The sequence below is a fragment of the Saccopteryx bilineata genome, chromosome 12 (genome assembly GCF_036850765.1).
Source record: "Saccopteryx bilineata isolate mSacBil1 chromosome 12, mSacBil1_pri_phased_curated, whole genome shotgun sequence".
Taxonomy (NCBI): domain Eukaryota; kingdom Metazoa; phylum Chordata; class Mammalia; order Chiroptera; family Emballonuridae; genus Saccopteryx; species Saccopteryx bilineata.
This window is the reverse complement of record NC_089501.1, coordinates 55,090,275-55,114,810: the sequence shown is the minus strand read 5'-3', so window position 1 is coordinate 55,114,810 and position 24,536 is coordinate 55,090,275. Positions and strand designations below refer to the sequence as shown.

The window sequence follows — 24,536 nt, the reverse complement described above, 5'->3', positions numbered from 1 at the left end:
TCATGGAGTAGTCTTCTATTCGCAAAAGCTTTACCAAAAACAAAGCTGCCAACAAACAGCTGGAAAAAGTCAAGTTAATTTTCTTCACCTCATGTCTTCCCAACAGATAAACGAGGCATTCTAGCTGCTTAATCCATGTTTTAATTGAGTGCTGTCACTGGTAGGAACCACCACTTTCCATATCAAACAAAGCAAGTAATTAGAACCATTCTGACACAATCCCTTATCACCAAAACACACAATAAATGCTAAGCTCTCTCAAAGCCAGTGCTCTGTTAGGACAAAGCAGAGCTGGTGTTCCAGGGTCACATTCACTTCTCTATTACACAAGCATACATTCACTGCTGAGACACCTATAATTAAACACAAGAAGACTATAATGCTAATAATACTCAGGCTAGCTTGCATGTGAAGGGGGTTTCCCCTCCTCCCAGTATAGATGATTGCTTTTCATTTGAGAGTTTTAAGCAGTTACAGTTCACTTAGTTTTGATTACATAGCAATTAGATAGCAAATGCATAAGATCCGGAAAAATACTTTTTCAAACATCAGATTGTAAGCAATCAGGCCCATTCTCTTCTTTCGTATATACAAGCAGCTCATTAAACAACTATTGTCTAAGAACCATCTCTGCCTCAAATGCCTTCTTTTTTTTAATGTTAAAACATTCAAAACACATCCTTGGAATAACTCTCTCTTGTCAGCCTAGTACGTGTGCAGGATGGGTAGCATGGGCAAGTGGCCAAAGAAGAAAGACACCCTCACTCAGAGCCTCAGTTATTCCCAGACTTCTCGAAAAGATTTTTACATTTTTTAAACCATATAATTGAAAACTTTCTATTGACACCTATTGACATGAAATATTGCCAAGCAGTCCTAAATATTGCAATCACTGAGAAAGTCTTTTCCTCTTACTTTATGGGTTTGCTTTGTGAGCTGTAGGCAGGCATCAGTGTGGAGACAGATCACGCGTGTTCTGAAGGGGCGTGGGTATAAATACATGCACCTCAAGATCAAAAACTGTCACCTGTCTGGGGGTGTGGCCGCTGGTGTGGTTGCAAAATGTCCTGTGTCCTGTCTACACACTGGCAATTAATTTCACTTTTAGAGTTTAAATTTCATCTTCAATGTTAACCACTAACTTAGAAAGTGCCTACTGCCTCTCTTTCTTGTAATTTAGTCAGGTATCACTTGTTTATATTTAAGTAAATTTTTCAAGTGTTTCTTCTGCGTTATCCTACACTTTAGAAAATTCAACAAATTGGCTGTGGTAAAATTTTCTGGTTTAAAAAAACAGTTTTTTAATGGGCACCCGTTCTGTCCACAGTTCACTGAGGAATGGGAAGTGTAAGGCGCTGCGCATGGAGAATGGGCACGGGAACAAACAATAGAGAGGAAATCTTGTATCTAGAGAACAAGGGGAAACTTCAGGAAGAAGACTGGTGAAGGCAGAGGGTTGCAGAAATGAAAGAAATGGGAGAAAGCCGCTTGTCCGCCCCTCTCCCTTCCCTAACTGTGTGCCCACTCGCGAAGCCTGCTGTCCCCCCTCAGCCCTGTCCCGCACGCCCCCCCATGCCCTAACTGCACGCTCACTCGGGAAGCTCGCCCCCCATGCCCCTTCCCTTTGCAATCCACTCTGTCTCCTGATGATTCTTCTAAAAAATACGCCTGATCAGGCCGCTCCTGCCTAAAACCCTCCACTGCCTCACAGCTGCTCCTCCAGTCAGTCAGTCCTGTCCCCGTGCACAGAAACCTGGACAGAGCCCTCGTCACTTCCTCCCACCCTTCCCCACTTCACCAGCCCCCTCTCCCTCCTGTCTGCTGCCTCTGCGCTGGCCTTCATCTCCCTGCAGGCTGCCCACGGCCCCGGGTCACCGGTAAGCCTGCAGCTGCCCCACAGGCCCGGGTCAGCCTTCGGGCCACCCACGGCCCGGGGCCCCGGGGTCAGAACCATCTCCCTGCCAGTCTCCTCAGGCCACCCTGGTTCAAAGCAATCAACACTGCCCCACCTGAGGTTACTCTTTCTGGGCACTTTCACCATCTGAAACTGTCCACATCATTTCCTTTCCTACGTATTCTCTGTCTTCCTCTGAAAGTTATGATCTACAAGAACAAGAACCTCCTGGATTTTTATCTGGCCCAGTGTAGAAATTAAAAAAAAAAAAAAAGGGCCTTACTGAATTATTTAATAAAGTTTGAAGTGCAGAATAAAAACTAGGTGGAAAAAAGTATGTGAATAACACGTGTAAGGGGCAATAAGGATGACCTGCTCTCTCAGAAGATACTAGAAAATAACACTGCACAAGGGCGATAATGGGCTTGTCATATCACTGATGTGCTAAGGCTAAATGCACACTGCTGGTGGCGATGAGGAAACAGGGCCGTGTGCAGAGCGGTGCTTCCATCGCTGCTTCCTGCTTCACAGACCCGCAGCGAGCCAGCACTGATGTCACATAGGACCTGGTCTTCTCTGCCAGCTTGGTGAGCTGTTTTTCTTTTTTGTCATTTCAAAGGAAAATTTCGCAGAAATGATGAGTCAGTGACAGTATTCACATTTTGGCTTCCAGTAAAACTCATCTGCTGTGTCCACATTAGGTTCTGCTTTCCAATGGCATATCTACTACTGCGGATTGCTCCCATAGAAATCACACATCTAGGTGAACACAGATAAAAGTCCTATGTATATTTTTTTTATCATGGCTGCTGGTAAGTAAGAGCAAACTAAGAAAGAACATGAATCAAATCCTATGTTCAAGCAAGAAATTAAGTATCAGAGGATGGATACATACACCGGCAAACAACTTTTTCTATACTTACTCCCTGCTAGTTCCCACTCTAAAAGTCACATACAAACTTCATCAAAAACTTCGTTAAGTCCACAGTATCATTCAAACCTCACATGGAAGCCAGCACAAGAGCAGATTTAATGATGTTAACATTTTAAATAAAACGCTGAATGAACACCAAACACCACCACACCTGAGTGACTGTGCCACGCGAGCCGGCCTCTGAGAGGAAAGAGATGCTACTGAAAATGACAGCCAGACAAGAAGTAGAGCTGAGAGTGTCACACCGAAACCTGACGTCACCATTCCAGAGCTACACCGAGAGGAGAAACAGCCTGCTAGCAGAGCCTCAAGACAACACGACTCAGAAACACTGCAGACAAGGATATATGTAAAGAAAGACCATTTACTCTTCCTTTTCCTAGATCGTTAGGTAATAAATATAACGTGAACAAAAATAAGACAAACTGGGCAAATTCTTATCTATATGGTAAAAGCCAATTCTTTCAAAAATTAAATCACTGCGTGCACGCACATACACACACACATCCGTATTTTTTTAAATGCTACTAAATTAATTTCAAAATTTTAAATTTCACGTTTTTCACATACTGAGAAAGCTATTCAATTATCAAAAGCAATCAAATTTATGAAATTACTACTTATTTTGAAAAGCAACATTAATGAAGAATGAGTTCAAAAACTGCAGGCACAAAGGCTGCGAGTGGAGGTGAGGGAGGGTCCACAATGGGGCAGCGTGGCTAGGGAAGGTCTCCCCGGAAAGAGAGCGTGAACAGAGACCTGAAATAGAGCAGCCCTGAGTGCAGACCCTGGGGGACGAGCAGTCCCGGCTGAGGGGCCTGCAGGACCGCGGCCCGAAGGCAGCCACAGAGGCGGCCAGGAAAGGGCCTGCAGCCACAGGAAGGGGCTGCCTCCTCCTGGACACGTGGACATACCCTGCAGGCCTGCTTCCAAATCCACCCGGGGCACTGGACAGACAGAAAGACTAGACATCAAGACATCAGAAGATGACTGAGAAAAGGCACAATGTAGTGACTACACTGCTACGGGGAAGGCAGGCCGGGAACAGCTCAGAAGCCAGGTTAGAAGGCAGTGAACTGCCCCAGGCCTCCACTTTCTGCTGGACGAACCCAGAACGGCAGTGGCAGCTCCATCAGAGGCCTGTGTGCGGACGTCGTGGGTCAGTGGACATGGAACGGTCGGGGCAACCTCTGCACCAGCCACTCAGCTCTGTGGTCACTACTGCGCCCACCCTGGGCCACCACGGCGCGTGGCTGTGCTCGGTAGGCAGCCCAGGGTTGGCAGACTCCAGTCGCAGATGCAGACTGGAAAGAGTCAACAAGCAGGTGGCAGGAGGGGCACCTCTGTGACCGAGAAAGAAGTCTCAGCCCATCTGAAGTGACAGGCAGTATCTTCACTGCAACTGGATGCCAGCTCTCCATGGAAAGGGAACGGCAGTTAGAAAGTAACTGTGCCAACTCTGTGTGAGAGCAATGGATCTGAGCAAGAGTCATTGATCAAAGCTAGAACCATGGAGCAAAATTTGGCTGGTAACAGGAAAGTATCCCCTCAATTATTAATGTAAGGGGGTGCACTTCTACAGGGAAAAACTATGACTGACACCATTCTGAACAAGTGATCTAAGTTAACGTCAAAAATGGAACAGACGAACACCTCATGACTGCTGATGCGGAGTACCAAGGACACAACATCACTTTTGAAACACTCTTGGCAAAAATGCACAGCTTGTATCTAACCCTGAGAAAATAATAAACCCAAATCATCACAGACAACGAAAAAGCTCAGAACTCCTCAAAATGAGGAGCAGACACGTGGGCGGCGTGTGGACTGGCCAGGAGTCTGTGACAGGACTGTACACAGGCGCGCACACGTGTTAGCTCTCACGTGTTCTGTAGTCCCTGCAGATCCTGCACGGGAGCACACGGAGCCGCTGTCCCTGAGGAACACAGGCTGGCCTCCCATCACAGTGTGTTCATCAACCAGCCAATACAACTGTTTCCTGCATGTGTGTGTTTCAAGACCTCTTATTTAACACACATGGTTGATTTGTTCACACTGACCTAACAGCCAACAGCAGTGTAACTCATTCCTGAAGGAAGGTTCTCTAACACACACAAAACAGCTGTCTGTGCTTAGAAACACCAGACAGCATTCAGCACTAGCTTGGGGGGCATTTTTTACACCAAAATCACCAACAAAAAGCATAACTGTGCAAACAGCATAGCAGTAAACAATGAAAAGGACACTTCTTCACAGTATGAGCCCCAAATCAAGAACACGGGTATCACCTCATTGGACCTTGGCTGGCGACAGTGTGAAGTGACTCCCAGTATTCTGCTACATTGCACATGGCCATAAATGACTGGGAAATCATGGGCTGCACATATTAATTGAGAGGTTACAAATAAATTGTAGCAAGTAGGTGAATTCACAAATATAAAACCTGCAAATAATGGGCATTAACCCTGTAAGCGCACGCATGTATACACATACACACGCACAGACAGAAAGCATGCAAGCGTGCAGAGATGCACAAAAACTGTCTTAAAAAGGGAAACCGAGGCGAAGGCTCTACGGGAATTCCCTGTAGCACTCTTACAACTTTTCTACAGGTATAACCTTATTTTTTCAAAATGATAAAACAAAATACCAAAGTGGAGGTTTGTAGTAATGGCAATGACAAGCCTGGCAATACAAAAGTGAACATCACCATCCAAATGTATAGTAACAGACTGAACCGACCTAACCAAAAACATACAGAAAGTTTATTTCTATTCCCTTAAAAAATTGATCTCCCCAATTTTAGAGGCAATTCCTAAACAAACATTTTCATTTCTTACTAAGCGGGCTTCTAATTCTAAATAGAGATTTTAATTGATGATTCTGGTCATACATTTTCAACCAGTGAATCACACTTCTATAACTGTATCCTAATAATGGTATATGTGCAGATGTTCTTCCCATTTTCATAGTAGAAACAATTAATTTTAATGTATGTATGAGTTATACAGATAAAATAAATCAGGGCACAAAAACATATTGCCTCAAAATAGGTATCAGCATATAAATAACACCTCTAAATGGGGAAGATTGTTTTTTCAAGTAAATCCCAGTATTTATTGTTTCTATACTACGCATGAAAGGTTTTATAATTAAGAAAATAATTTTATTTTGCCAAAGATCATTTGTTTTTACTCCTCATGACTCAGTCTGCGCTGGAACTGCTGGGCCACACTACGCGTCCTCACACACTCTGTATTCCATGTACTCACTGTTATACCTTCAATAACCCTCTACTGTAAATGAACACAAGTTACTAGTGAGGAATTAGTATTATTCACAAAGGTGAAATTAGATAAAACTTTCTTCACATCCAATTCTTAAAAGTATTTTCTATGCAAAGTGATCAGTCTTTTATACTTAGAATATAGCTATTTGAATTTGGCAAGACCTTTAAGTTAAAAAAACCTTATGAAGACCTTTTAAAAACAATCCTAATTATCTAGCGTAATTTCTATTTATTCTTTTCTAAGTATCAAAAAATTCACAAAATGAGTGACTTCAATAATCCAATACTCAGTCTTAATTATTTTGGACCCACAGGTTGTGATGTCATCCTGGTCCTATGACAACTTATGACTTGAAAAAAGGAATTACAAATGGTCAAAGAAGCTGACACTCCTGGAGAAGGAGAGTGAGGCTAGACAGCCTCCCAGCAGACCCAGACCTCTGATGGGCGGTGCCTATCAGGGCAACACGTGCGGGCACAGAGCCCGATTCAGAGGGACCACAGGAACGGACTTCACCGCTGCCGCTGCCGCCCACAGGGCTCCATGGGCCTTTCAGCCCAAGAACAGCTGCTCCCCCAGAGAAATCAATTCTTTAAATACTAGGAGGAGAGGGAGCAGTGGACACCAAAATGTGCCACGGTCCTGGTCTTCTTTAGGGAAGTCAGCCTACGACAAGGAACTCAGAAGGGACTCCAGCTGGAGTTGCAAGTTGGAATGTGCTGTAATCTAGATCCCCTATGCTGGCTTGCTGAGTGTGTTCTGCTCATCATTTATATTAACCTAGCTTTAAACAGATGGACCTGCTGTTGAAAAAGACCAAGTCACACATCTTTAAAAGCAAGAATTAACAATTATATATAATTTGAAATTAAACTTAACATGTTTTAAAATAAAAAGAGCAACACTGTCTTTAAATAGTGATTTTACATAACCAAAGGAGTAAACAGAAAAATAAACTAGAACACAATAGGATAGGCCACTAGGCTTATGAAATTGGGCTTAAGGTCCATTATAATTGTAATAAATTTCTGAAACAGCCTAATAATTTCTCATTAATATGTGTGAAAAATTTTCCAATCACAGTTCTTTGTTAAGTCAATTGATGCAGCATAGCGATATACACACAAGCAACATTCTACTACTAATTCTGTCCAGAGAACTGATCCCTCTAAAAAGAAAATTTGTGCCCTGGTCGAATGGCTTAGTGGTAGAGCGTTGGCCTGGCATGCAGGAGTCCCAGGTTCAATTCCCGGCCAGGGCACACAGGAGAAGCACCCATCTGCCTCTCCACCCCTCCCCCTCTCCTTCCTCTCTGTCTCTCTCTTCCCCTCCCGCAGCCGAGGCTCCATTGGAGCAAAGTTGGCCCGGGCACTGAGGATGGCTCCATGGCCTCTGCCCCAGGCACTAGAATGGCTCTGGTCGCAACAGAGCAGCGCCCCAAATGGACAGAGCAGCGCCCCCTGGTGGGTGTGCCGAGTGGATCCCGGTCGGGCGCATGCGGGAGTCTGTCTGACTGTCTCCCCGTTTCCAACTTCAGAAAAATACAAAAAAAAGAAAGAAAATTTGTTATATACACCCCAACTACAAGGTGCTCAAATATTCCTTAACTAAACAGACTGCAATCCAACTAGGTCTTAATTTTTAAAAGGCTCATTAACAGTATCTAGTGATAAAATGGACTGTCCCCTTTCACTGAAACTCATGTCTCATTTCATTAGACATGGGCCATTAACTCTTCTTGGTATTAGATCTATGGCAGAGTAATTAGCCTAAGTTTTACAGGTTACTTAAAGCAGTAGTTTTCAACCTTTTACACTTGGGGACCAGTGACCTAGCTGGCCAGAAACATGGAACAAATAAAGTTTGACCTTACCATGCATAGCAGTGAGATATGTTAGAAGCTGGAGGTTGATTTCTGAACTATTCATGTATAATGTGTTGAATTCTACATAAGTTTGTCCAAATGCTTTTTGTCTATTGCGTATGACTTGTAAACGCTCTGCATGGTGCAAAAGGTTGTTTGTATGAGCCTACAAGTTCCACAGATATCTAAGACAACCTCAATAGTATTTTCATTGACGATACAGTCTGGTAAGTGGCAATCGCCCTGAACACAAGCCAATTCGACTAGGATTACTGGGCCCATATCTTCATATAACATCATCAGGGTGGTTAACTCTTCTAAAGCAAATGATCTGTTTGCACGAATACTACTACTCAGTCAGACTCACGGAAGTGTGCATTTTCTAAGATGAACACTGAGACACTATGAAGCTCCTCCTCTCCAGTGCAGTGAGTCAAAGGTGCCCATGACCGGGAAAGGGACGTAAGGCGGGATGCAGGGAGAGGAAGAAAACATTCCTCACAGGGTCCTGTCTCTCTCCACTGAGGATTCTACGAGAGAATCAAGTCTCAATGCCTGGCCCACGGCATAAATTATATATATAACTAACTCATCTCCTACGTATCTGTAATGGTACTCATTCTGAACCACTCTCAGTAAAACTGAAGAATGTCTAAGTTCTGTTTCTCATATCAGGACTCCTAGCTGGAGAAAAAACAACAACAAACTAACTATGTAACCTAGTAGAAAATCACAGTATTTCCTCTTGGAAACATTTTAATTAGCTAATTAGTTTAGTGGGCCCAACCAGAAATTCATGACAATTATACTGTATCTTAAGACCAGTTACAATAATACCATTTCAAGTACATCTAAACATTATTCATTACTGAGCTTGACAGGAAAACAAGCAACATACAGCGAACAAATGACTACAGGGAAACCAGAGATGGCTGCAGTGGTCACAGGAGCACGGACTTCCTAATACACACACACACACACACACACACACACACACACACACAAGCTTAACGGAACAGCTTCTTTAGGACGCCTTAACAGATGTTCAATCTCCTTCAAAAATATCAGTTCAAATCTGCTGGTGTATCTGTTAAGAAATTGGTACCTCACACAGTCAACATAGTAATGCAAAGTAAGGATCTCTAGAAATAGGAATTGAGCTCTAGCTAGTAAAATGACATACTGTAATACCACTTCTAGAATTACTAACCCCAGCACCAAGTCTTAGACGTTATAAATCTCTAGTAATTTATCTGTGCACTGACACAGGACAGGATGTAGAGAGCTGTGGGAGGAAATGCTGATGTAGAGCAGGGGTCCAGAACCTATGGCTCACGAGCCAGAGGTGGTTCTTTTGATGGCTGCATCTGGCTCGCAGACAAATCTTTAATAAAAAAATAATTTTAAAAATATAAAACATTCTCATGTATTACAACCCATTCATTTCCTACCTCTCATGTTCATGGTTGTGGGTGGCTGGAGCCAATCACAGCTGTCCTCCGGGACAACACCAAATTTTTACTGGATAATGCTTAACGTACACGAGTCATTGTATGGCTCTCTCGGAATTACAATTTAAAATATATGGCGTTCATGGCTCTCTCAGCCAAAAAGGTTTCCGACCCCTGATGTAGAGCATCATGTACATGACATTCTATAACACTTGTGACCATGCAAGCTATAAGACATACCAAAACTGTCAAAAACAGAGTAGCATCTAAAAAGAATCAGGTACGTTTAATATTTTTTCAGACCATCTATAATTTAAACTTTTCTAAAACTACCACTATTGAAATATATTAACCATAAGAAATAAAGCTAAAAAAAAAGAAATAAAGCTATAAGATATTTAAGAAAAATGTGTAATGTGTATGTAAAGTAGCATGTTAAAAATCTTATAAAATTCTACCTATGTTTACAATTATACCATGTGCTCTCTAGTAACATTTCATAAATCATATTCCACAAAACACTGAAGTTTCTCAAGAAGTTAAAGAAACATCTCTTACAATAGCGTACGATCAAATATATTTGGAAAACAAATGTAAAGTTTAAAACTTTATTACAGATTTATCTGATGTTAAAGTCAAAAGTCAAAGCCCATATTCTCATGAGAATAATTTCTACAGCTGAATTTGAATGTCTTGAGACAGGTTTGTATTCTGTGCAGCTGTTACCTAGAAATAAGGAACTAGATAAGTTACTTCATCTCTTCAAGCCTCCACAGCTAGAAAAGTAAAGGCACAGTCCGAGTTAGACTTCACACACATTGTGGAAGTACTGATACCATCTGGCCATGGCTATTAGCAACCCTTGAATGGCCAGCTCGTCCTCTGGGTTCACATTTCTTCCTCTCGGCAAAGAGCTCTAACGAACCGCAATTGCTGAGTCTCATTGGAAATTTCCAGAAGACACAATATTTGATTGAGCTGGCTTTAATCAACTGTATACATTTCACCATCAACATTTTTGGCTGGGGGTGGGAGTTCCTAGCAGAAACACAAGTATGGCTACTTAGTGCCCACCGGTTTATCCAGGGAGGTCTCAGAAAAGAAAGAGCTAATGGGTGTGGATAAGACACACCTCCAAGAATGTTCCCTGTAAAGACTATACATCAATTCCCAAAGGTGGATTTCGTTCATCACTGTACTAATAACAGTAACTCCATAGTAATTTACTAAATTTCTAATTATGCACAAAACACACTTCTAACAACTTACATGGTTTCATCTGCTACACTGGAAACCAGCAGTGACCTCTGTTTTCTGAAGGTGGACCATTCCTTCTCGCATGAGACATCTTTCCCACCACAGCCCTTCATGTGATCCAAGCCTCTCCTACCTCAACTGAAAAACTACAAATAATCTCTTTCTTTCCCATCAAAATTAATCTTCTAGCATCGCTAACCTGTTCAAGTATATAGTTTTGCATCAGAAAACAAGGGATTAAAATCCTGTCTAAAGAAGAGTATATGAAAATTGAAAAGATAGAAAAATTTCAAAATATATTATCACTGAAGGAATAAACAAAAAGCTTAAAGAAATCATACTGACTTCAAAATAAAAGTTTAGAGAACTCAATATTCGAGTGGTTCTAAACTTTGACTCTGATACCACTCTTAGAAAGGTTTATTATAATGAGATGGCAGTAACCACAGAACAGAACACAGCCTTTGGTTTCCGATTCTGACTGCTACTTTCTGGCATCTGACCTTCAGCAAATTACTCAGCCTCCCTGAGCCTCAGTTTAATCATCTACAAAATGGAAATAACAAAACTCAGATTAATTAAATTTAACTCAGATTATGTAACGCAGGATTCAAAGTGTACTATAAATCAAAAGTACTATCCATAAAGAACTGATTTTCACTTGCAGATGCCCTGTGCCCACAAACTTAGCACCAGAGACAGAGGTGCAGCCAGCCTGTCTGAGGTCAGCTGTGCACGACACTGGCTGGGATCAGTGAGCTTCCCGGCCTTCACGAAGTTGGACCGCAGCTAAGCCCGTCAATAATGATGAAGTCATGACGATCCAACAGAATACAAGCTGAAATGGCATATTCACTCTACTGCTTAAAACCAGCACCTCAGATGGTACAGTGGTGCCCATCTTCTTCCCCAAAGAATTAAAAGCACGTAGGGCTTATAATTTTCTCTTTATAAAATCTCTTACGGGGACTTGGGGAGGGAGAAGCACCTACACCTTTCATTTATTAATACCGAACCATTTACCCCTTGCCCAGCTGTTCTTCCCAGGTTCTACCATAAACCAGGTGGTCGTTACACCCCAGGGAAATACCCCATAAAACAGACAGGGTTTGTTTGCTCTCATATCAAACAGAATTGAGAACAGGGTAGTCAATCTTTTTATACCTACCACCCACTTCTGTATCTCTGTTAGTAGTAACATTTTCTAATTAAAGTAGGGAAGTAACTCTACTTTATAAAATCTATAAAGCACTGTTACAGCAAGTTAAAGCATATAATAATAATTACTTACCAAGTACTTTATGTCGGATTTTCACTAAGTTTGGCAGAATAAATCTTTATAAAACAACTTACTATAGTTAAATCTATCTTTTTATTTATATACAATACTTTGGTTGCTCCACTACCGCCCACCATGAAAGCTGGAACGCCCACGAGTGGGCGGCAGGGAGCAGGTTGACGACCACTGATTGAAAGCCTTAATATTTAAAATACTAATAAAAACTGCTTTAAATACAACATCTAAATGTACTCAAGGGAAACTCACATGCTTAACTCCAAGTATCTTTAAATTTAGATGACACGAACAAGTTATAATGAGATAAACAGCATCAGTGAAGACTTTTTACCTCACCTTCTTAGCTACTAACTCATTATTTGTCTACAAGAAGAAAGAAATGATTGAGATTTAGCTTACGAGAGAGCTGAAACACAAGGGCGGGAAGCTCAGAGAAGCAGCCTGCAGTGTGAAGTCAGAATGCAGGGACTTCAGTCACAGCAGGCAGAGGCGGTACTCGCACCTCCCACGACCACGTCAAAATCACAACTGAACGACAGGACACCTGTCATTCAGGACCACCTGAAGTCTGGCTGAAGGAAGTCCCACAACTAGGGAACGAAAGAAGCCACACCGAGACTGGTAGAGGGGCGGAGACCTAGAACAGGCTGGTCCCACACCCACGTGGGGCAGATAAAAATTGGGAGGGAGGCCCTGGCCGGTTGGCTCAGTGGTAGAGCGTCAGCCTGGCGTGCGTAAGTCCCAGGTTCGATTCCCGGCCAGGGCACACAGGAGAAGCGCCCATCTGCTTCTCCACCCCTCCCACTCTCCTTCCTCTCTGTCTCTCTCTTCCCCTCCCGCAGCCGAGGCTCCATTGGAGCAAAAGTTGGCCCGGGCGCTAAGGATGGCTCCTTGGCCTCTGCCTCAGACACTAGAGTGACCCTGGTCGCAACAGAGCGATGCCCCAGATGGGCAGAGCATCCCCCCTGGTGGGCATGCCGGGTGGATCCCGGTCAGGCGCATGCGGGAGTCTGTCTGACTGCCTCCCCGTTTCCAGCTTCAGAAAAATACAAAAAAATAAAAATAATAGTAAAAAAAAAAACATCGGGAGGGACATCTCTGCTGGGCAGATTCCCCTGGGGAGCGAGGGGTCCCAGCCCCACACCAGGCCCCCACCCCCAGGGTTCCAGGGCCAGGAAGAGAAGTCCCACAACTCTGGCTGTAAAAACCAGCAGGGGCCCTGGCCGGTTGGCTCAGCGGTAGAGCGTTGGCCTGGCGTGCGGGGGGACCCGGGTTCGATTCCCGGCCAGGGCACATAGGAGAGGCGCCCATTTGCTTCTCCACCCCCCCTTCCTCTCTGTCTCTCTCTTCCCCTCCCGCAGCCGGGGCTCCATTGGAGCAGGGATGGCCTGGGCGCTGGGGATGGCTCCTTGGCCTCTGCCCCAGGCGCTGGAGTGGCTCTGGTCGTGGTGGAGCGACGCCCCAGAGGGGCAGAGCATCGCCCCCTGGTGGGCGTGCCGGGTGGATCCCAGTCGGGCGCATGCGGGAGTCTGTCTGACTGTCTCTCCCCGTTTCCAGCTTCAGGAAAAAAAAAGAAACCAGCAGGGACTGTGGCTGGGTGAGAGGGAGGCTGCGGCAGCCCCAGGCGTCCTCTTAAAGGGCCCGCACTCGGACTGACTCGGTCTCACGTCCTCTGAGCTCCAGGGCTGGGGCAGCAGCTCGAAAGGCACCAGGGACATGTGGGGAGGAACGGGGTTGTCTGGCATCAGGACGAGAGCTGGCAGAGGGGTGGGGTGGGGACGGGGCTTCGGGGTGGACAGCTTTCTCCCCACAAAGTGCCGGCAGAGGGACTGTCCCTTTTCTGAGACCTCTCCAGCCCCACAGAGCCAGCAGGTGGGCACCGTACCTGAACCTCCGTTAACCTGGCTCACAGTGCTTTCCCTCCAAGGTCCAGTCACTCTGCCATACCGATGGCGCATCTTGCCTCCTGTTTTGGACTTTCCTAACTCTCTCAAACAGCAGCATCTGCCCTCTGTGTACCCACACCTTCTGCTAAGTGGCCCCAGGCCAGGCCCTAGTGGCAGCCGGTCTTGGTTCATAGCTTGGCCTCTACTGGGCACTTCCAAGCCTAGGACAAGGAGCAGCCACCTGCACATCCCTCTGTAGCGGTTGTGGGGCAGTCCCAGGCAGGGCACAGGTGACGGCTGACCTCCACCTCCCAGGAGGCTCCCAGTGCACCTGGTGGCCAGCTTCAGACCGTGCCATATTACAATCCTGCCACCTCCACACACTCAAGGAGTGGACTCCGTCAGCACCAGAGCCCCAGTGGGCAAGTCCTACTCGCAGGGCCACGCCTGCACGGCAGCTGCTCCACAGCAGTCACAGCCAGTCCTCAAGGCTGACCGGCTGGGGCTCCGTCCCTCCCAGTGACACCGGCACACGACCCACACAGGACACCGACTAGCCAAGGCCACTCCATGAAAACACAGAAACAGCCACAGGGAAGCAGCCACACAGCAGAGACAAAGAAACATGTCACAAATGAGAGAACAGCAGAGATCTCCAGAAAAAGAACAAATGGAAGCAAATAATCAGATACAGTGTTCCAAACACTGTTACAGAAACTTCAACAAAGAAAAAACAAGCAAACAAGCATAAAAGGGACACAGAAACCAAAAAAATAACCTGTCAGAAGTGAAGGATACACTACCTGAAATAAATAATGATTTACAGGGAATCCACACAGAGTACATCAAGTCTAGAATCAAACAATTTGGAATATAAGGAAGCAAAAATCAGTACATCAAAAAGAAAAAGAATCTAAAAAAACGAGGATAGTTTAAGGAGCCTTTGACGACTTCAGATGTATCAACGTTCACATCATATGGTGCTGGAAGAAGAGGGCAAGAAATTAAAAACCTATTTATATGTAAGTCCAGGAAAAGCAGAGTCTCCAACAAGATGAACCCAAAGAGGCCCACACCAAGACACAGCATAATTAAAATGCAAAAGGTAAACACAAGGAGAAAATATTAAAACAGCAAAAGAAAAGCAGTTGTAAATTTCCTAAGGAGGGAGCTCCCATTAGACTGTCAGCTGACTTCTCAACATAAACTCTGCAGACTAGCAGGGAGTGCCAAGAAACAGTCCAAGTGAGAAAACACAAGGACCTACCACGGTGTTTCCCAACGTGGGGCCCACGCCCCACAGGGGGGCAATTCGATAGTTAAGGGGGGCAATTTGAAAATGGACTCGACAGGACTTTAACTCTTTCGCCCCGGGCCATTTAAATGCAATGCTAGATATCGGTGCCAAATTTAACAAAAAATGCAATTCTTAAATAATTGCGGTAAATAATTATTAAGTATAATTTCGTTTGACGAAACCAAAATATCAACTGGGTGACTGGCTTCGACAAGTAAACTTCGTCCTGGGTTCACCGCGGAGCGTGCCGTCTGCCGCGGGGAACCCCGGACGTTTTAAAAACTCGCTAAACAACACAGTTATTCTCACCTAATTGGCCCATCGCAACTTCTGTAGTGTTTCACATCATTCAGTTGGTGTTAATTTGAAATAAATGTCAGTCAGAACTGTTATAAAAGCTCGTTGATTTAATAAATATACATATATATATTGTATAGATATAATTGGTAAGTATTTGATTTTATTTTTATCAATATTAAACTCTTTATTAAGTACTTCTTGCATCGGGGCTAGAAAGCAATAATATTTTATAAATATTAATGGGGCTATAATAGTGCATGCACGACAATTTTAATTTTAGAAGCATAACTTTCCAGAAAATTTTGTCAAGTGGAAAAAATATAGATACCTTTTGAATTGCGGTGGTAGTGTAGTAAATGTGTTATATACATTTAAATCAATATGAATTTTTACTATACGTTTACTCTATGTCACATTGAATATATTTTAACACATATTTTAATATTAGTTTTTAATTGATCTTATTTTTATTTCTTATAGCCCATAGTAAAATGAGTGGTGCAAGCAAGAAAAAAACTTGTCAATATTCGGAGGAATATTTAAAATTTGGGTTCATACCCGCTGTTCACGATGAGCAGATTCCTTTTTGTCTTTTATGCCAGCAATGCTTGACCAACGAATCAATGAAACGAGGTCGTCTTGAGGCGCATTTGAAGGCGAAACATAGTGCTCATATTAATTCAGATTTCAGTTACTTTAAAACTTTAAAAAAAATTTTTGAAAAAAGAACATTAAAGTCTCTATTTACTGCTCATACTTCAACTAATAATCGTGTTCTTGAGGCTAGTTATCAAATTTCTTTTTTTTTTTTAATTTATTCATTTTAGAGAGGAGAGGGAGAGACAGAGGGAGAGAGAGAGAGAGAGAGAGAGAAGGGGGGAGGAGCTGTAAGTATCAACTCCCATATGTGCCTTAACCAGGCAAGCCCAGGGTTTCGAACCGGTGACCTCAGCATTTCCAGGTCAACGCTTTATCCACTGCGCCACCACAGGTCAGGCTCAAATTTCTTTATTCATCGCTAAAACTGGAGAAAATCACACTATAGGAGAGAATTTAATAAAACCGTCAATATCAGCATTTCTTAAAACGGTTCTTGAAAAAGATGACAAAGATGTAAAAGCTATGCCACTCAGTAACAATTCTGTTAGCAGAAGAATAGACGAAATGAGTGAGGATATTGAAAAACAACTTATTGAAAAGCTGAAAACAAGAAAATTCTCCTTGCAAATGGATGAATCAACTTTGAGAGACACTGAGGCAGTATTGATAACTTACGTAAGATATATTGATAAAGGACATTTTGCTGAAGAAATGTTGTTCTGTAAAAGATTAGAAAGCACCACTACCTCCAAAGATATATATAATAAGCTAAAAAACTACTTAGATGTCAATGATATACCAATGAAAAATAGAACATCTTGTGCTGCAGATGGTGCTCCCAATATGATGGGCAAGAAAAATGGCTGCTTAAAATTGATGAAAGATGCGAATCCAGAAATGATTCTTGTGCATTGTGTTATTCATAGGGAAAACTTGATAGCTAAAAACATCTCGCCTATTCTGAATGAAGTATTACATACAGTAATAAAGTGTGTTAATGCTATTAAAGCTAGTGCCAAATGTGAGCGTCTTTTCAAGCTATTTTGTGAAGAACAAAATGAAGACCATGTGAGACTTTTACTTCATACTGAAGTCAGATGGCTATCTAAAGGAAACTGTTTGAAAAGATTTATGGAACTGTTTGATACTCTTAGTGATTTTTTAAGCAACAAACCTGAAATGAAGTATCTGTTAACAATAGACGGTAAAGCATTTGTGAGTTATTTAGCCGATATCTTTGAAAAACTAAATATATTAAATAAGCAACTTCAAGGAACAAATAAAACTCTTGTCGATGCAAAAGCAAAGATATTTGGTTTCATTACCAATATTGAGTTATGTCAGAAACATATTAACAACAAAAACTTTAAACAGTTTCATTGGCTCCAAAAATGTGAAGTAACTGATACCGCTTTACTTGTTATTGTCAATCATTTGAATATTCTATCGGCTGATTTAAAAGAAAGATTTTCTGATTTAAAACATTTCCCAACATGGATGATGCAGCTAATGTTAGTGGATTTGTCTGATATATCAAATATGCAGTATCAAGAAGAACTCGCAGAATTGCAAAATGATGAGTCAGTTAAAGCTTTATTTAATATCAAAGGAGCGATGGCATGGCTTTGTGAGGAAACAGAAATCAAATACCCAAATTCAACCAAATGTACAAGAAAACTATTGCTACCGTTTCCATCTTCATTTTTAGCTGAATGTGGATTTAGTGCTGTAAATGATTTACTGGTAAAAAAAAGAAATCGGCTGGATATAACACAACGTGGAGACTTGAGACTAAAGCTAACCAAGTTGGAACCTAATATAAAATCTCTGTGCAGCAAGCATCAAGCGCAAGGATCACATTAAATTAAAATAAATTAATATAGAAAAATCTGTATTAAAATTATTTGGAATTTAAATTTGTTTTTCATTATATGTTTTGAAATTTTACTTAACTGTGTTTTGTTAACAATTTCATAGTGATTTCTTCCTAGAACCTATCATTTATGTTTATTAAGTGAACAAATCAATTTTTTAATGTTAAAAATTATGTATGTTACATGGGGGGGGACATAAAAATTTTAGAAAGGTTAAGGTGGGGCATGGCACAAAAAAGGTTGGGAAACACTGACCTACAACCAAGATTGCTCTATCTAGCAAAGTTACCATTTAGAATCGAAGGAGATACAAAGATCTTCCCAGACAAGGAAAAGCTAGAGGAGCTCATCACCACCAAACCAGTATTATATGAAATATGCTAAATGGTCTCTTCTTTAAGAAAAAAAAGAGTATCAAAAATATGAACAAGAAAATGGGAATAAATACATATCTATCAACAACTGATTCTAAGAAACAAAATAAACAAGCAGAACAGAAACCACAGATACAGAGGACACTTTGACGGTTTGAAGATGGGGGAGGAGAGGGGGGAGGGGGGAAAGGTGAGGAGATTGAGAAGTACAAATGGTTGTTACAGAACAGTCATGGTGATGTAGAGTACAGCACGGGGAATACCATCAGTAATGTTCTAATAACTATGTATCCTGTCAGATGGATACAAGACTTAACAGAATGATCACTTATATGTTCTATAATGTCTAACCACTGGGCTGTACAACTAAAACTAACACCGTATTTCCCCATGTATAAGATTATCCCATGTATAAGACGCACCTTAATTTTGGGGCCTGAAATTTGGGAAAACAAATGTATTACAAAAAGTTATTGAACTCAAGTTTTATTCATCATAAAATTCATACAACCCTCATTGCTATCAAAACTCCCATCCATTAGCTTGTCCTCATCTGTGTCTGATGACGAATCACTGTCTTCAACAATGAGCCCAAAAACAAGAATGAAAAAGGGAGAAATGCAAGTAAAAAATCTACAACCACTGTGTAAGATGCACCCAGTTTTTAGACCCCAAATTTTTCGGAAAAGAGAGTGTCTTATCCATGGGGAAACATGGTATATATTATACACCAGCTGTAATTTAAAAGTAAAAGATGATTAAAAAAGAATACACGAGCTCCACAAAGTGATTCATTGCATATATTCTAACGTCAGGGACACAGGTCTCTGCCCTGAGAGTCCTTTCAAGGCAACGTTTTAAAAAAACAAACTAAAAACCTTCCTAACAGTAAGTTTAATCACTGGCAACAAAATCTGGCTTATATATTAAAAATAAGTCAAACTTTTCTTACAGAAAGTCCAAAGTATTCTGCTTCACTGGATAAAGGAAGACTAGGCAAATACACCCATCCTAAAAGCAATATTTTAAGTAAATAGGTCTTTATTAATAATAATGAGAAAACAAAATAGAAAACAGAAACAATACAGTTTAAAGTAAAATGTCTAGAAAACTTATGATCAACACAAAATGCTGGTGAAACGAAAATCAGGCTAATTCTAAGCTTTATTGTTCTGTTGACTCACTCTCCAAATTATCTGACATACATACAAACTTATTATTTATGACTGTTCTCACGTAAACCTCAAAACATTTTAGATTTTTCCAAACTTTCAGTTACATATCTTTATAAACACAACATTAAAGTCTGACTAATTCCCAGACCAGAAGCGTCTCAACTGCACAAGCCAATTAAGTGAGCACAGTGGCCTGGGCGACACTTCAGGTGGCTCCAGGGAAGAACAGTAATCAGAGCAAATCATGGCAACACCTTTAAAACGTTCCCGTTGCTGACGGGAAATACTGCGTCGTGCTTTATACACGAAACATCTGAATATTCTATTTGAGTGCAAAAGTGTAAGTGATTCACATAAAGACTTGCCTCCATTTTCAAACACTCACCTTCTTTTTATCCCTCATCGAGCCTTTGCCTCGGACCATAATCTTACATCCCGTCTCGGCTTCAAGCTGTTTAGCTGTAAGTCCTCTAGGTCCAAGGATTCGCCCAACAAAATTAAACTGGAAAAAAAAGTCACCAAATATTATTCTCTTACTTGGCTTTATAGCTGTAAAGTATATATTTACTTACTCAAATTAAATACTTTGTAATACTAAGTTGAAATAAAATTAACAGTCCTTATAAATTTCTGCCAAGTTGGGCTATGTGGTGGGGTGGGGTATAAGTGCAATAACTCATTGTTTAGAACAAAATTTCCATATGGATTAACACAAATTACGAATTAGGAACAATACAAGACACTATACTGAACTGACCATCACCATGGAATCAAAGCATATGACAAAATCTTGGATGCCACACAAGAATGCAAATGCTTTCACAAAACTGTGTAATGATGGTGTTCAGGGAATTCTTCATTATGTTAAACATTATGTTTAAAAATTGTTTTTTAAAACTGAAATCCTTGGGGAAAATTCCCGTTACTTATCAAGTTATACTTTCTCCAAAGCAACTGGTTCAGAGACTATTTTTGGGTTGCCTGTCAGAACTCTACTCTGATGGCCCAATTTGGATAACACCTTGTACTAAATGTGTGAGTCTTGAAAGTATATTATTTTTCATCACATTCCTTGCAAAATTTTACATGTGTATACTTTCTTTTCTTTTTTCCATTTCTGCCTTTACTTATACTACTATTTTTGCAAGGAGATCTGACTCTTTCCACGAATAGGCCAGTGATAAAAATAATTGTGTAAAGCACCCTTCAACAGAAACTGTTAGCATTCTTATACAGAAGTTAAGTTTTTTAGGGGCTAAAAAGGCCGAGGTAAAAAACAGATTAACTCTGAATACTGAAAAGTAACTTTTCCTCCTTCACATGCCATCTGCATAAAAGACAAAAACGACTATTTACTGTCCCCTCCACAAAACCCCACAGGTGACGATTCTTACACTCACAGCTCCCTACCTACTCTCCACGCATCTGACCCGCTGTGGGGATGTCCCCCTGTTGGGACGCCACCACACAGAAGCCACACACTGGACCTCACTGCTGACCGACTGAAGAGTGAGGGCACTTCCTCCGTTCTCTGCACCCTGAAGGTTCTCGGCCTCCCTGGGCGCTCACCAAAAGTGCTACAGCCCAAAGCGTGACTCGTACAGGAAAGATGGGTACACAGCAGGAAGAAAGTCCTCTTCACTCAGATCTTGACAGGACTTTCTCTATCCCAAGTTGAGACTCTGATCCTGGAAGCACTTGGCCTAGCGTGACAAGATCCCAAACTCTAAGACGTGCCTGAACTCCGTTCTGTATGTTCGAGTGCACCCCCTTCTCCAAGACCGGCTTCTCAGCATTTAGTTCCTGCCCCCTGTACCCAACCTAAAGCCCCGACAGACCTTTAGCTGTCGATCCTTTAAAGGTTACCTTTTCCTATTTTCAAGATTTCTTCCTAAACATTGGTTTTAAGCAGTTTTCCTCTGGTGAGCCAAGGTGGTTTCCGTTTCATGGTTGTTTCATAACCGTGACCTCATTTCCCTGGTGTGAAGCCTCTCCACCTTCTCAGACAGGGCCTCTGCCACCCCTCCGATATTCCCTCCCATGCACTCCACAGTCTCACTGCACTCATGTGGTTTTTCACTCCCTGCCCTGTTTTTCTAGCCTTCTGCCTTTCAATACGATCTTCTGATCTATCTTCCAGTTCACTAATTCTCTTTTCAACTGGTTTTAATCTTCTGTTAGACCTCCTTATTCCAGTTGAGGAATGTTTGAGTTTAATATTTCTTTTGTAGTCCCCATTTCTCTGCCATGTTTCTCCAACTTGTCTTTTGTCTCATACATGATAAATTTAGCTCATGCTAAGCCTGAGTCTCATACTTCTAATGTCAACAGCTCCTATGAATTTGTTTCCACTGTTCTGTTGTTTCTTCACATTTTATTAATATCATCTTTCCTTCTTGTGTGTTTGGTTACTTTTCAGTGAGAGCCTGATACTGTACATGCTGAACAGCCCACAGAAACAGCACAAGGCCTACAACAGTAGGACCTTCCTGATACTGTACATGCTGAACAGCTCACAGAACTAGCACAAGGCCTAAAACAGTAGGACCTTCCTCCAGACGCCTCTGGATAGACGGCATCTTCTGCTAGACACTCACTGCTACCAGTGACCCCGGATCACCTCGAAACAACTTCATTTGAGCCTGAACACCTTTGGTGCTGACACGCAGGGTAGCGAGGTCTGGGGAACACCATCATTGCACCCCTAGCTCTGACTGGAGGTGAGACGCAGCCGCAGACAGGCTGTGGGCTCAAACTGGCTCAGAGCTCAGCCCCGCTGCCCTCTGGAGAGGGCAGACACACCCAGGGGAAGGAGTTCCCCAGACCTGCTTCCAGTCTGGATTCTCTGCTTCCCTAGGTTCCTAAACCAGCAATTCTTCACAATGCTGCTGGTTCTCTGACGCACACAAGCAGACTGTTCCCCCCAGTCTGTCCCATTTTACTGAGATTGCTTAGTCTGAACCACCGTGAGTCCTTGAGAAGCGTGTGGCATTTTTTAAGAGGTTGTCTTTTAATATAAATAAATCTAGAATTGACAGAATTTCAGGCAGTATAAAGTAAAAATATTAGAATAAGAATTAGAGGAAGAGAAAAAGACACATTTCACAGAAAGTCTATCAGCAGACCTGGCTCTCTGTTCACTTACACAAGCTCTTCCTACATTCTGCAACTTACTAATCCCCTTTCTGTACAGTCACAGACCCTACAGAACTTCATTCCCCTTTCTGTACAGTCACAGACCCTACAGAACTTCATCCTCCTTTCTGTACAGTCACAGACCCTACAGAACTTCATTCTCCTTTCTATACAGTCACAGACCCTACAGAACTTCATCCTCCTTTCTGTACAGTCACAGACCCTACAGAACTTCATTCCCCTTTCTGTACAGTCACAGACCCTACAGAACTTCATCCCCTTTCTATACAGTCACAGACCCTACAGAACTTCATCCTCCTTTCTGTACAGTCACAGACCCTACAGAACTTCATCCCCTTTCTATACAGTCACAGACCCTACAGAACTTCATCCCCTTTCTATACAGTCACAGACCCTACAGAACTTCATTCCCCTTTCTGTACAGTCACAGACCCTACAGAACTTCATCCCCTTTCTATACAGTCACAGACCGTACAGAACTTCATTCCCCTTTCTGTAGTCACAGACCCTACAGAACTTCATCCCCTTTCTGTACAGTCACAGACCCTACAGAACTTCATCCCCTTTCTATATAATCACAGACCCTACAGAACTTCATTCCCCTTTCTGTACAGTCACAGACCCTACAGAACTTCATCCCCTTTCTGTACAGTCACAGACCCTACAGAACTTCATTCTCCTTTCTGTACAGTCACAGACCCTACAGAACTTCATCCCCTTTCTATATAATCACAGACCCTACAGAACTTCATTCCCCTTTCTGTACAGTCACAGACCCTACAGAACTTCATCCCCTTTCTGTACAGTCACAGACCCTACAGAACTTCATTCCCCCTTTCTGTACAGTCACAGACCCTACAGAACTTCATTCTCCTTTCTATACAGTCACAGACCCTACAGAACTTCATCCCCCTTTCTGTACAGTCACAGACCCTACAGAACTTCATTCCCCTTTCTGTACAGTCACAGACCCCACAGAATTTCATTCCCCTTTCTATACAGTCACAGACCCTACAGAACTTCATTCCCCTTTCTGTACAGTCACAGACCCCACAGAACTTCATCCCCTTTCTGTACAGTCACAGACCCTAAAGAACTTCATTCCCCTTTCTATACAGTCACAGACCCTACAGAACTTCATTCCCCTTTCTGTACAGTCACAGACCCTACAGAACTTCATCCCCCTTTCTGTACAGTCACAGACCCTACAGAATTTCATCCCCCTTTCTGTACAGTCACAGACCCTACAGAACTTCATTCCCCTTTCTATACAGTCACAGACCCTACAGAACTTCATCCCCTTTCTATACAGTCACAGACCCTACAGAACTTCATCCTCTTTCTGTATAGTCACAGACCCTACAGAACTTCATCCCCTTTCTGTACAGTCACAGACCCTACAGAACTTCATTCCCTTTCTATACAGTCACAGACCCCACAGAACTTCATTCCCCTTTCTATACAGTCACAGACCCTACAGAACTTCATTCCCCTTTCTGTACAGTCACAGACCCTACAGAACTTCATCCCCCTTTCTGTACAGTCACAGACCCTACAGAACTTCATCCCCTTTCTATACAGTCACAGACCCTACAGAACTTCATTCCCCTTTCTATACAGTCACAGACCCTACAGAACTTCATCCCCTTTCTATACAGTCACAGACCCTACAGAACTTCATCCTCTTTCTGTATAGTCACAGACCCTACAGAACTTCATTCCCCTTTCTATACAGTCACAGACCCTACAGAACTTCATCCCCCTTTCTGTACAGTCACAGACCCTACAGAACTTCATTCCCCTTTCTGTACAGTCACAGACCCCACAGAACTTCATTCCCCTTTCTATACAGTCACAGACCCTACAGAATTTCATCCCCTTTCTGTA

The 24,536-nt window shown here is 42.4% G+C and overlaps 1 protein-coding gene across 8 annotated transcripts in view; it reads right to left on the bottom strand.

Annotated features, from left to right (window-relative positions):
* QKI (QKI, KH domain containing RNA binding) overlaps positions 1-24,536 on the bottom strand; it is a 139,211-nt gene that overhangs the window by 58,374 nt on the left and 56,301 nt on the right. For all 8 annotated transcript variants that reach the window (XR_010727673.1, XR_010727672.1, XM_066248141.1 and 5 more), the window contains exon 3: positions 19,879-19,995. Coding sequence is in view for 6 of the 8 variants with exons in the window: in XM_066248141.1 (XP_066104238.1) it covers positions 19,879-19,995 (117 nt within the window). In the remaining 2 variants the exon portion in view is untranslated. The remainder of the gene's footprint in view (positions 1-19,878; positions 19,996-24,536) is intronic.